At 46.9% G+C, this 13,828-nt stretch overlaps 1 protein-coding gene across 2 annotated transcripts in view; it reads right to left on the bottom strand.

Moving 5' to 3' along the window:
* Positions 1-13,419, bottom strand: part of LOC147612898 (kinesin-like protein KIN-7C, mitochondrial) — a 67,700-nt gene extending 54,281 nt beyond the window's left edge. For both annotated transcript variants that reach the window (XM_086782172.1, XM_086782173.1), the window contains exons 1-2: positions 12,582-13,419; positions 12,384-12,481 (exon numbers count right to left, since the gene is read on the bottom strand). In XM_086782172.1, the coding sequence (XP_086638298.1) occupies positions 12,384-12,481; positions 12,582-12,928 (445 nt within the window). In that variant the 5' untranslated portion in view covers positions 12,929-13,419. The remainder of the gene's footprint in view (positions 1-12,383; positions 12,482-12,581) is intronic.
* Between the last annotated feature and the right edge of the window lie 409 nt (positions 13,420-13,828).

The following is a 13,828-nucleotide window of genomic DNA, read 5'->3' as shown; positions in this document are numbered from 1 at the left end:
TTCGAGCATGTGATCTATGGCTAGAAGGTGCCTTGGATTATCCCATAAGTGGAAGCATGGGAAGTTGAAGAGCCATATATAGGCTAGAGTGACACCTTGTCATAATCATCTCCTCCGACCGGTGTTTGGGAGGTAGCTCACCGTGAGACGGGAGCCCGGTGGAGGGATGCTACAGTGCCCGTGTTGGGGGTGTTCGTGGAGCTTAATGGTGATGCGTCTCCTACATGCGTTAGTCTTCTGCTGCGCATTCTAACGTGGTATCAGAGCCTAGGCTCTAGATAGTTCTTGGGATTTGTGTGAGCAAGAGGGGGACTGTTGTGTTGCTGATTGGTGGACTGTTCGAGACTGTTCGGGAAGAGGAGAAGCAAGAGGACGACGGGCTGATTAGCTGGACAGCCACTTGTTGCAGGTGTAAGTTTTTCTTTGTTCCCACCCACCCACCCTTTTTCAGAGTACATCCCCACAATGGCAGATCTGTTAGAGATGGCCGAGAGGCATGTGAAGATCCCTACACTCCCCACATTCCCAGTGGACCGTCAGTTGGACGGGAACAACTATGGCATATGGAAGATTATGATGGAATCTATTCTGGAGTCTTACGACGATTTCGTCGTTGTTGGAGTTCCACGGCCGGAAGTAGAGGAAGGGGAGTTACCGTCGATCCGAAAGGACCGGGAGGCACAGGCACAGATGTGGGATCGTGTCAACGCCAAGGTCCGTTCGTTTATCTTCCTCAACTGCACACCGCAGGTAATCAATCATGTAAAGCATATGACGCTGGCCAGAGGTATATGGCAGCATTTGGCCTCTCTTTACAGCAGGGTATCGCCCATGAAGAGGATTTCCTTGGAAGTACAGATGCGGATTATGAGCCCTGCAAAGTCGTCGACGATGCGGGAGCATATTAACAAGCTGCAGGCTCTTCAGCAGGAAGTTCTTCAGGCTGGGAAGGAGATATCGTCAGAGGACATGGCCATAACGTTGCTGTCACATTTGCCCTCTCAGTACTCAGCATTTTACTTGTCTTTGATTACCAGTGTGGCAAGCTCAGCACCATCACATGGGAGGAGCTTGTGCCCAGGGTCTTGGACCAAGAGGAACTATTCACGAACCCTCCTCAGGGTGGAGGTTCGGAGGCCTTAACTGACCAACGGTCGAAAGGCCGTAACACGGACAAAGGGAAGGCTTCATCAGAGAAGTCTTCTAAGAAGAAGTCCGTTACTGACCGTGAGAAACTAAAGGCAGAGAGGACCTGTAAGCTCTAATCGCTGCTAGTTTCTTTGAGTCGACACCTCCATTTGACATCAATTGCACTGGCAAGCTCGGCATGTTGCTGACCTGAAAGACAATATATCATAGTTGCTGGACATCTGCTGCAATGGGTGCCACGTCTGTAACCTAGTGTGCGGAAGCCAACTGTCGCTGCTGCCAATGGTCAGCCAGTCTACGGCGCTATTACAACAGGTGGCACGTCTACTCCTACACCGACATTCTGATCCGCCGCCTCAAAAACTAGCGCGTCGATGTGCATTGTCGTACACCGTGACCCCATTGTTATCCTCAATCCATGATATGTCACGCACAAGCTACGTAGGTCATTCCTCAGCCATAGTAAGTCAGTCAGTCAGTCAAGTCCCTTAACCCACTTGGAGAGAATCATTCATGCATGTAGAGTCAGTAGAAACCTTAGGGTTTGCATTAGAAAGCATTCTGCATATTGCATATCATTCATCCATTGCACATAGACCATTGCAGAAGCCTTAAGATATTTATTAGCATTTATCTTGCATTTTTTCCATATTTTCCAGCATTATTTCAGCATTTAATGCCATTATCCATCATAATGTCATTATTTCAGCATTTAACGCCATTATCCATCATATGCAAGTCGTGTAGCAATTATTGTCCAGTCGGCCAGCCCCTCACCAACAGACCAGCCACTTAGAAGCATATAACTAGTCTTGCCATTGCATCATTCCATCATCCAATCATCAAGTGTTACAATCCACAGCCCAGGAGCATCATCGCTTGCATAATCAGCCACACATCAGTAAAATGCAGCATACAGAGTAGCCGGCCAGCATCAGATCATCATCATCCTTGCGTTTTTCAGTCCATCCAGCAACCGGCCAGCAATAGAGCATCCTCAGCCTTGAGTTTTCAATCTTGAACCAGTTTTCAGCATACATATCATCATCGTCTTGCTACAACACTTTGGTGAAGGTAACCCACATTCATTCGTTCATTTTCAGCATTCATACATAACTTAAAACAGTCCCAAACAATCCATACCTCAGCCTCAGATTTGCAGCCTTCCTTCATTCCATTGGGAAGAGTGCATAGGCTCGAGATCGGTCATTATTGGTGCTTCTACTGTTGGGTATAAAGTCCCAGTTTCGCCTCCAGACCTTGATCATCGCGTAGCTCTTGTCGAGAGCTTCGCGGCCATATATTTACTTGTACATTTGGCCCTCATTTGGGCCTTGTAAAGGCATTCTTTGTATTTGGTCCGCCGGGCGCCCCATAAGTTGGGCGCCCGCCCATACCCTTGTATTACTATAAATACGAGGTCTCCCTTGAGCCTCAATAAGACATTCAAGATATTCTTGAGCATTGTGTGAGTTCTCTCTCTCTCTCACTCTCACTCTTCTCTATCTCCTCTGCACTTCCTTGGCTAAGGCTCTTGTGTTTGAGTCATTCTCTTCCAACAACTGGTATCAGAGCTATGGAGGGAAGCTGTATGCAGAAGCTATGGAGTTAGAGGTGTCTTCCACCACTTGACTACGGGATCGTCAAACACCTCCCTTTTTATCATCAAGATGGTGCGTTTTTCTTTCTAGAGTGCTGCGTTTTTTTTTATTCTCTCCCTCTGCTGCCCCCTTGTGCTGCGTTTTTTTCTCTCCCTCTGCTGCCCCCTTGTGCTGCGTTTCTTCTATCCCTTGCTGCCCCTTGTGCTGCGTTTTTTTTTGCACTCCATTGCTGCGTTTCTGTCCTGCGTTTTTGGTGCTGCGCTGCTGTAAACAGCAGCGTTTTCTGTGGTCTTGTTCTCTGCCTGCTGTACGGCTGCCATCAGCAGCAGCTAGGGCTGCAGCCAGCAGCCCCACGACTACCAGCAGCAGCTAGGGCTGCAGCCAGCAGCCCCACGACCACCAGCAGCAGTCCGGGCTGCAGCCAGCAGTCCCACGGCCACTAGCAGCAGCCGTCTTTGCCTCACGGCCCTCCAGCAGACGGGATCTTCGAGCAACACCAAAGACAGCAACTTTCTGCCCCTCGGCGAGTTTACATCGACATCTGGTGATTCTCTTCCGACGTCACCTTCACTTGAAGTTGTTTCATCAATCTACGAGCATCCTACAAGTCAACCCATATCTGGTACATAACATCTTGCTATTACTTACTTTCTGAAGTGTCAGTTTGATAAGTCATGGCGTCTACAAGTGATCTTAAGGGTCTACTAGAGATTAAGAAGTTTGCAGGCACTGGGTTTGATCTTTGGAAGGTGAGGATTCAGAATATCCTCTATCTGCGGGAATGTGATACTGCACTTGAGCAGTTCAAACCCGCTGCTATGACAGATGATGAATGGGGAATCCTGAACAGAAAGGCCGTTGCCTATCTCCAGATGGCTGTTGCTGATGAGGTTCTTGTAGACCTCAAAGGGCTGACAACAGCCTATGCCGTTTGGGAGAAGCTGAGAAGCACCTATGAGATCACCACGCCAGTGAACCAGGTACATCTCATCAGGAAACTCATGAATATGCAACTTGATGATTCTAAGAATGCAGTAGAGCATATTACTACTTTCACAGGGGTGCTTAATCAGATGCAGGATTCTGGATTGCCTGCTTTTGATGATAAGTTGAAAGCTATCTTTTTGCTCACTACTTTGCCTGACTCTTGGGAAACACTTGTGGTGTCACTTGGGACAAATCCCAACCTAACTTTTGATGGAGTCAGGGGTGCTATTCTCAATGAAGATATCCGGAGGAAGACCTCAGAGACTAGCGGTTCAGCAAATGTCTCACGAGGAAGGACGACCAAGCGGGGAAATACTACTACCAATTCAAAGGGTAGAAGCAAGAGCAAGGGCCAGCAGTCTGATGTTACATGCTACCAGTGTGGTCGTAAAGGCCACAAGAAGCCAGATTGCAAATTTTACAAGATGGAGCAAGACCGGAAGAAGAAATCCAGTCATTCAAATGACAAAAAGAAGGAAAAAGAGAGTAATTCCAGCAAAGCAGAAGAGTTTGAAAAGGACAAGAGCAAGGCCAATGTGGCCTCTGGTGTTGTCATAGAGGAACTGTCTGACTCAGATGATGTGCTATGTGTTTTTTCTGCTAATGCACTTGATGTTCATAACTTGCATGTCACAGAACCAGATGTTATTCATGCCTTGATGTATGAATCTGATGTGCTTTCACAGACTTGGATTATTGACACGGGTGCCTCTTTTCATGTAACTCCTATCAAGGAGTGTTTTGCAACTTTCACTGCAGGCTCCCGAGGAAAGGTGTTCTTGGGGAATGATCATGCTTGCAATATTGAAGGTATGGGCACCGTGAATTTGACTTTGCAGGATGGTAGTGAGTTTGTGCTGCCAAATGTGAGGTATGTTCCTGGTTTGAAAACCAGTCTCTTGTCTGTGGGCCAGCTTGATGCCTTGGGATACACGGCCATATTTGGAAATGGCACATGGAAATTGACCAAAGGCACAAGGCTGATTTCAAAAGGATGCAAGAAAGGAACATTATATAGCCTTCATGGTCAGGCTTTGTCTGGTAAGTTTATTGCTTTTGCAGAGGTACGCTCCCACATGGAGCTTTGGCATAAGAGACTTGGCCACATGAGCCAAAAGGGTCTCTCCATTTTGTCCTCTTTGAACAAATTTGATGCAAAAGGAAGCAAGCTTGATTTTTGTAATGATTGCTTGTATGGGAAACAAAATAGGAGTTCTTACTCCTCTCGTGCCTCTCGCAAGGCTGAAAAGTTGGACTTGGTCCACTCTGACATATGCAGCATGCCCATTAAATCTAAAGGTGGTTCAAAGTACTTTGTGTCTTTTGTGGATGATCACTCACGAAAAGTATGGATCACTTTGTTGAAATCTAAGGATGATGCTTTTGCTGCATTTCAAAAGTTTTATGCATTTGTTCATACTCAAACAGGAGTGAAGATTAAATGCTTACGCACTGACAATGGGGGTGAGTTTGTTAGTACTAAATTTCAGAAGTTTTGTGATGATAATGGCATTAAGAGGGAACTTACACCCCCCTATAGTCCCTCTTCAAATGGTGTGGCTGAAAGGTATAATCGTACACTGTGTGAAAGAATTCGATGCATGCTGTCCACAGCTAATCTCTCTCAGGATTTTTGGGGAGAAGCCTTGAAAACTGCAGTTCATGTTTGCAATCGATCTCCACACACAGCTTTGAAAGGTGGAATCCCTGAGGAGGTTTGGTCTGGCAAACCGTCCTCATATGCCCACTTACGCATCTTTGGTTGTGATGCATATGTGCATATCCGCAAGGAAGACCGGAACAAGCTTGATGCTAAGTCCGAGAAGGGCACCTTCGTTGGCTACGGTGATGAAGGTGAGATGGGCTACCGTGTGTGGTTGCCATCAACCAACAAAGTGGTTCGCAGCCGGGATGTTGTATTTTATGAGGCAAAGCTGCTCCGTAATGTTTGTGCCTCTCATGGTGATCAGAAAAAGGTCAAATTTCAGCAAGGGCAGCCACCCATTGATGCTGAAAATGAGCCCCAGGATGCTTCACAAAGGGCTGAAGATAATGAGTCCGTGATATTTGAGCCAGAAGAGGTTGGACAGCCGCTTCATGCTCCTGGAGGTGTAGGGCAGCAACCCCTATATGCTGAAAATCAGGCTGTTCGTGAAAACCCGCAGCCTTTTGATGCTGAAATTATGATTCCTCCCGATATTGACCCCCAACCAGCCAATGATCATTGGGTACGGAGGTCTACTCGCTTTCGGAGGGAACCTCAGCGTTTTGATCCCTCTTTGCAACATGTTTTGCTTACAGATGAGGGTGAGCCTCTTACTTTCAAAGAGGCTAAGTCTTGTGAACTCCGAAACAAGTGGGAGCATGCTATGCAGGAGGAGATTAAGTCTCTACATGCAAATGACACTTGGGACTTGGTTGAGTTGCCCAAAGGAAGGAAGGCTATTCCTAACAAGTGGGTGTACAAAGTCAAGACAGTTGACGGCCAGCCTAAGTATAAAGCCCGCCTTGTTGCTAAGGGCTATGCTCAGAAGGAAGGGATTGATTTTCAGGAGGTCTTCTCTCCTGTGGTCAAAATGACCACCCTTCGTGTTTTGTTTGCTCTCACTGCTGTTTTGGATTTAGAACTGTATCAGATGGATGTAAAGACAGCTTTCTTACATGGTGATTTAGATGAAGAGCTGTATATGAAGCAGCCTGAAGGCTTTGTCATTCCTGGCAAAGAACATCTGGTTTGTAAGCTGAAGCGCAGTCTCTATGGGCTGAAACAAGCCCCGAGGCAGTGGTACAAAAAGTTTGATGCTTTCATGCTTAACCAAAAGTTTAATCGTAGCCATGCAGATCATTGCTTGTATACTAAAACTGATGCAGATGGCAGCCCAGTGATACTTGTGCTGTATGTTGATGACATGCTTCTTGCAGGGAAGAATAAGAGCATTTTGGAAGCTCTTAAGGACCAGCTGAAGTCAGCTTTTGCTATGAAGGACTTGGGTTCAGCTGAACATATTTTGGGTCTTCGGATTAGACGGGACAGAGCACAGAAGTTGCTTTTCCTCTCACAGGAGAAGTATATCCAGAAAGTCCTTGATAGATTTAACATGGCTGATTCTAAGCCTTTGGGTGCTCCATTGCAGCCCTATGTTAAACTATCCAAGGATGATTGCCCAAAAGATGATGATGCAGCCAATACTATGCGTGGGATCCCTTATGCTTCTGCTTGTGGATCTCTTATGTATGCTATGGTTGCTACACGGCCAGACATTGCTCATTCAGTGGGAGTAGTCAGTCGTTTTATGTCCAACCCGGGCAAAGCACATTGGGATGCTATAAAGTCTATTTTGAGGTACTTGAAGGGGACACAGAAGAAATGCCTTATGTATGGTAAAGGTCCACTTGAGGTGCAGGGTTATTGTGATTCAGACATGGCAGGTGATTCTGATACCCGCAAGTCTACTAGTGGGTACATCTATACTCTTGCAGGTGGTGCTGTTTCTTGGTGCTCTAGACTCCAGAGGATAGTAGCACTTTCTACTACTGAGGCCGAGTACATCTCCGTCACAGAGGCTTCTAAGGAGGCCATTTGGTTAGCACGCCTTGTCACAGAGTTTGGATTGCCAGAGAGGGCTCCGGTCCTTGGTTGTGATAGCCAGAGTGCCATATACCTGGCTAAGAATGCCATGTTTCATGCTCGTACCAAACACATTGATGTACGGTATCACTTCATCAGACAGGTGCTAGATGATGGCTTGATCAGTTTGGTCAAGATTGGCACTCATGAGAACCCTGCAGATGCTCTCACCAAAAGTTTGCCAAAAGCACAGCTTGATATGTGTCTACAGCGGGTGGGAGTTACATAGCTTAGAGGAGCTTCACTGGCCCTTTAAGTGGGAGGTTGTTGGGTATAAAGTCCCAGTTTCGCCTCCAGACCTTGATCATCGCGTAGCTCTTGTCGAGAGCTTCGCGGCCATATATTTACTTGTACATTTGGCCCTCATTTGGGCCTTGTAAAGGCATTCTTTGTATTTGGTCCGCCGGGCGCCCCATAAGTTGGGCGCCCGCCCATACCCTTGTATTACTATAAATACGAGGTCTCCCTTGAGCCTCAATAAGACATTCAAGATATTCTTGAGCATTGTGTGAGTTCTCTCTCTCTCTCACTCTCACTCTTCTCTATCTCCTCTGCACTTCCTTGGCTAAGGCTCTTGTGTTTGAGTCATTCTCTTCCAACATCTACAGCCGTGTACAGTTCAGCCCGACTCTTGGTCCTCCGAGATCTTGCGTTTGGCTTATCACATCAGTCCAAAGTCATTCTCTTCAAAGTAATAAAGCAAATACTATTCCGGTAACGAGATAGGGGCCCCTTTAGTGGGTAATTCAGGACCCAATCTGGTGTGCAGTTTCTATCTCTCTCTCTAAATCTTTTAAAGTTTGAAGTCTCATAAAAGTGGATTGCTAAACTCATGAAACTCACGATACAAAAGGCAATAGTAAAGCTTGGAGCCATAAATGTCATGTGCATCATAGATGCCATGGACATTCTAAGGGCTAAATCCAGAAGAGGCAGCCAAACAAAGAGTATGAACCAGGTAGAATGATTGAGCACAGAGCACAGAGCACTTGTGGCAGTGAAAAGTGGAGCAGGACTTGGAGCAAGGCATGGAAGAAGCTGTCGGCTGCCAGAAAGGACTGTCGGCTGACGTCAGCAGTGCCAGAAGTGTGTCAGCCTGCAGGCGCTTCATTGTGTGTAAACTAGAGTCCAGTCAGACAGCGTTTCCAGCAGTCGGGCAGCGCTGAAAAGCTTGTATGGTCGTGGAACTGCCCGACCAGCAGTCGGCCAGTTGGCCAAACCTGGAAAGGTCCTATAAAAGGGGACCTTGTGCTCATTGTGTTAGCCATTCATTCCATTAGGGACTGGGTCAATAGGAGTCCCATAGGGGGACAGATTTTTGGGTGTTTACACCTTTTTATGAAGGCAGCCTAGGGCTGTAGACTGAGTACCTTTTTGTACCATATCAATATACTGAATTTCCAGCACATCTCTCTCTCTCTACTCTCTCTCTATATCTGCGTTTTGCATCAGATGGTTTTCCAAGAGTGTTTAGGGCTGAAAGAAGACTCTCAGAACTTCCGCGTGTTACAATAAACCACATCTGCGTCATGATCAAAATGGACTTTGGTACAATGACTGATGGGTTTAGGGTAGGGCTTCCTTGGGAAGGCAAACATGATCAGCCTCCAAGGGTTTGAAAGGGATGTGAAAGGTGAGGATATCTAGTATCAAACCTAGTGTGCCCATTAAATGATCAACGATACTCGATCCACCTTTGTGTGGAAAGCAAGTCAGTCCCCTGGAGGATGGCCATCTAGTGAGACCATTGTAAATGATGAGCCCATGCACTGTAGATGTCCTGACGCTAATTAGGCCACGTGCCAACAGCCAGACATGCAGAGAGTTGGTCAGCAGATAAGATGCCCAAGTCAAGACTCAAGTAGCCCAACTACATAGGTCTCAACAAGACCCGACTATTCAGCAAGTCTGAAAAGTGGGGTCGCACAGACCCGATAATAGGTTGGGCAGGTTGAGGAGCTGGTCAATTTAATTGGGCAGTAGCAGCATGCTCAAGCTCACCACCCAACCATAGATCCAGTAACCTTGAGCATAAGGGTCAACATTCCCATCCATACAGACCATATCAATAAGCCCTGATGTCCCATACCACCAGGACGACCCACCCGAAGGCCATTGGCAGACTTTCTGCGTCACTATTAACTGGCAAGAGTGGCTTAGCACTCTCATGGCCCAAGAACTGACAATCATAGCACAAGGATACAATAATACCATAACCCTCACCATAGTTGTCACGGTACGAAAATACGATACCGTACGGTACGATACCGTACGGGAATATTCGGTACGATATGAAATTTTGGGATACGGTACGATAAAATACAGTTTTTATTTTTTACACTTACAAGCTATGGAGCTTCAAGCTTGAATGTGAGGGAAGGTTGGGAGGGGAGGAGTCTACAGTGCTTGAGAAACCAGTACATGGATATGTGTCTCTCCCGGTTGGATCTCCCGATTGTCTCCAAAAAAGAACCTGGATGGGTAATGCAATACCAAAGGTCTCCTAGTGTAGCGTTTATGACTAAGGGACCGTCCTTGCACAAATACGAGGAGTGCATCTAGGGTGATAAGTTTAGGGACTCCTCTCTAGATCAAAATGGCCATGTCCAAATGTTCTCCCTTGTGCATAACTTGAGAATCTAATTGTCTAGCCTACCTATACCAAGGATCCCCAAGTGATGTAGCAAGATTCTCTCATCCTACCAATCAAGTGTACACTACCAGTCTACCTCGCCAGATTTTTTAGGTCTCTCCACAACCCCATATGGAATACTGAGTGGACACGAAAGTTGCGAAGTATTGCGAGCATTTGGGATCTTCGTAAAGCAGGGTTTCTATTTTTTTTTAGCATTTGGAATTTTTTTTTCAAGGAAAAAAAAATTTGGGGGGGGGGGGGAAAATAACTAACTAACTAACTCGTACCGTACGATATCGTACGAATTCGTACGGTATCGTACCGTATGACTCGTACGTACGAATAGGTTCGTACGCGTACGAGAAACAACTATGACCCTCACTTACATAGATTTTTCCGATAAAAGCTATACTTACGGGATTATTCACTCACTTATAAGTTATTTATAAGCCTTGACCGTTATAATCAGCCTGCTTTCCTAGTCCCTGGACTTCCTAGTCCCTGGACTTCCTAGTCCCTGGGCTTCCTAGCCCTCAGATTACATCACTACCCCTCTGGTTAGCATCAGGTACAAAACACCAATTGCTATCAAGGCAGGCCAAGGTAAGTCCAAGCAATTGTGCAGTTTAGATGTCAAAGATGCTTCTTCTGCCAAGTGTTGGCCACAAGACATGCAGATAGTGATCAGTAGGCAAGATGCCCAAGTAAGGCAGCCGTGCAGCCCATCTGAACAGGTTTCAACAAGACTAGACGGATCTGGACACATCAGGCAGAGACCGGGCAGGCCTGGGCAGAGACCGGGCAGGCCTGGGCAGAGGCCAGGAAGCAGCAGCAAGACAAGCAGCCTACACAAGGGCAGATAGCCCTATCAATAAGCCCCTCCCTCCTCTTCTGATTTCAGCAACCTGAACTCAGATCTAAATCAGCTCAAGCAGAATCAGGGACAGGTCAGCAAAGCAACACTGACAATCAGCACTCCTCTTCAGTAGAGAAGCAAAGGCATTGGGGTTTTACTCAGGACCTGCAAAACAAAGGTGATCCGGGAACCCCAGTCAAGATGCAGTCTGTATCCAGTAAGTACACATTCGGATCAGCAAGTTTCAGTCTTCTATACAGCCCGGATACACCAGCGCTCAACTAGCGCAAGGAAGGGGGATATCTTCAGGTCAAGGATTAAGATCTGCATTGTACTCATTTCAGCTTCATATAGTAAAACCAATACACCAAAAGGTAGGGGCCCTTCAGTGAGTTGTTGGGACCCAATGTTCTGTCTCTCTCTCCTCTCTTCTCTTCATTTGAAGCACCAAAGCAATAAATCGTACGCCTGAACAGTAGTATCAGGCTCCCACATGTGACCCATCCACTTGACTTGAAGGGCCAAAACTGGTGTGGGCACCCAGATGTGAATCTAATGATTGTGCAATAATCTTCCAAATCAAAGTTTTTGACACTGCTTCAAAAGCATCTCCCTTTTAAGAATTGTGTATTGCTGTATGGCCATCTTTTTTGACTCTCGTGTCCCTGTGCAGAAGCAGTGCCAAACTGTAGTGTTCAAGTGTTGAGTGAATCTCTTTTACTACATTGATAATCTTGTCTTATACCTTCCATGTCTCCGTTCCTTGCCCTATCCAGCCCTTCTGCAACAATAAACCCTGTGTTTACCCCTTTCTTCTTACAGACTAAAAGATCTTTCATTGATTAGAGAGCAACATAATGAGAGCTACAGCTCCCACAACCCACTTAAGAAGTCAATACACTGCCCCTGGACCATCAGCCCAAATGGAAGGTGAATTTCATAGAAGAAAACTAGCGAATCTTGCTACTAATGTGGTTCAGGTGAGAGAAGCTTACAGCCAATGTGGCTCAGGAGCTATTCATTCAATTATAGCTAGTCATCGTTTCTTTGTGTAAAGGAGGGCAAAGATGACTTTGCCACAACCCCAATTGTCTCGCTTCCTAAGTGGTAGGAGGAAGCCCAGGTCCCTAGTGACCCTGTATTTCTTAACCAATGTCCATGCTGTCCAAGTCAAGGACAAACGTTTACTCATTTGACCCACACATCTCTGCATTTCCTTGAAAACACATGGCCAAAAGCTAGATATTGGACCTATAGTGCCTACACCACTAAGCGCCCTAATGATTAAATAAACTGTCTGTACCTAAGATACCATGGATCAATGGGTTCTCTTAGCATTGAGAAATTAAAATGTACATCTAGCCACCCATTCCCATCTCTGACACTTGTCATGCTCCGGAGGAAGGCTGAGAACATGATGCATGTAGCTCCTGAGTTGTGTACTGCTTTTGCAAGTTCTGCGGTAAAATCACGGCAAAAAACGAGCAGCATTGTAAACAATCCTGTATAGAGGGTAAGATCACCTACCGAAGACATATGCAGTAGCTGCATTGAATTCACTGCGAACTGTGGTGTCCCCATCTGCATACCAGGCCACTTCGTCTCCCTTCTGGATTTCCCTCGAGCTGAATCATGGGCAGATGGACCATGGTAAGCACAAATTCGTGGATTCGCATACAGAAGAACGGCCGATGAGAACAAAATGTGATGCTCAAGAGAGCCGACCTGAGGGGGCGGAAGCGGACGGTAACGGTGACATTTTCCTTGGCCCTGGTCGTGCTGTTGAGATGGTCCATTCTCTCCGAAGTGGGGGTGTTGGGGCTGCCGGAGCCGACTGAGGAGTTGGAGCTCAGGTGGAGCTTCTGCGGGGTGGGAAGCGTTGGCGGCGGTAAGGCCCTTCCTCGGCCCGGAGTAGAAGACCTTCCTGGGAGCGAGGGGGTTTTTGAGACCGAACTAGATCCAAAGGAAGCTGTCGAAGAAGGGAATTGCCCCGGCAGCTTGCCATTGACAGAGGCGGGCTTGCGAAACCGGAAGGGCGAGATCGTTCTCGGCTTGGATGATGATGACGACATCGCTGTTGCTGCTGCTGCGGAAGGGCGGAAATTTGCATGAGCACGAGCTACCCGTTGCAGGGGAAGGGCGGATGGCTCTATGAGAAGAAATTAGAGTTACATCACAGAGGAAGCAGCAGGTAATGTGGGGGGGGGAGTGGGTTTGACAGAGAAATTAGGATTTATCGAAGGAAAAGAGGAGACAAAAGCAGACCTCGAATCGCAGATTGGCGTCAAGGTAGAATTTGAGCTTGTGGCTATGGCGAGGAGAAATGCAGAACTGTAGAAATTGAGGCTTTTTGCAGAGAGAAAAGGGAGGTAACCTGGCAGAGAAGCAAGGGGGGGGGGGGGGGCGAGCAGAATGGAGGGGGCCTGTTTTTTGCTGTTGGTTGCTGCTGTTTTTTGTTTTTGCGTTGCCTTTCACGGGCTGCGGCGACAGACGTGCCAGAAGGCGGGAGCGTGATGACCCCTCCAATGCATAGTACTTTTACTTTTTCTCTCTCATTTCCTCTCCACAAACTGATCATATTTTCAAACCCCCCACCACATTTCTTTCATATCTTTGCTTGTGTGACACTGCCTACTTTTCCCCCCATCCTTTGAATCTCTTCTCACCCACCTCATGCACATGTCCTCTAAGGCCCCAGTCACACGGCACAAAAGTGAGGTTACACTGTTGACCACGTAGAAATGTATGCATATCAGCTCGTGTCCGATGCTCGTATTCACACTAGGGCGACCTGACTGGTGGGAAGCTAGTCGTCGCGGTTTGCGTGCTTTCATGGAAGACAGTGGAAACATGCGCCGCCAAATATTCTAGCCAACTAAAAAGGTGCCATGCGAAAGGTTGAGATTGGTTTGCCACTCTAAGATTTGTGTTGCGGTCGAAGCTGGAAGGCCGGAAGAGAAACCAAGAATTTG

The sequence above is a fragment of the Cibotium barometz genome, chromosome 44, assembly GCF_041138505.1.
Source record: "Cibotium barometz isolate CiBa-2024 chromosome 44, ASM4113850v1, whole genome shotgun sequence".
Lineage (NCBI taxonomy): Eukaryota > Viridiplantae > Streptophyta > Polypodiopsida > Cyatheales > Cibotiaceae > Cibotium > Cibotium barometz.
This window is presented reverse-complemented; position numbering and strand designations above follow the sequence as displayed.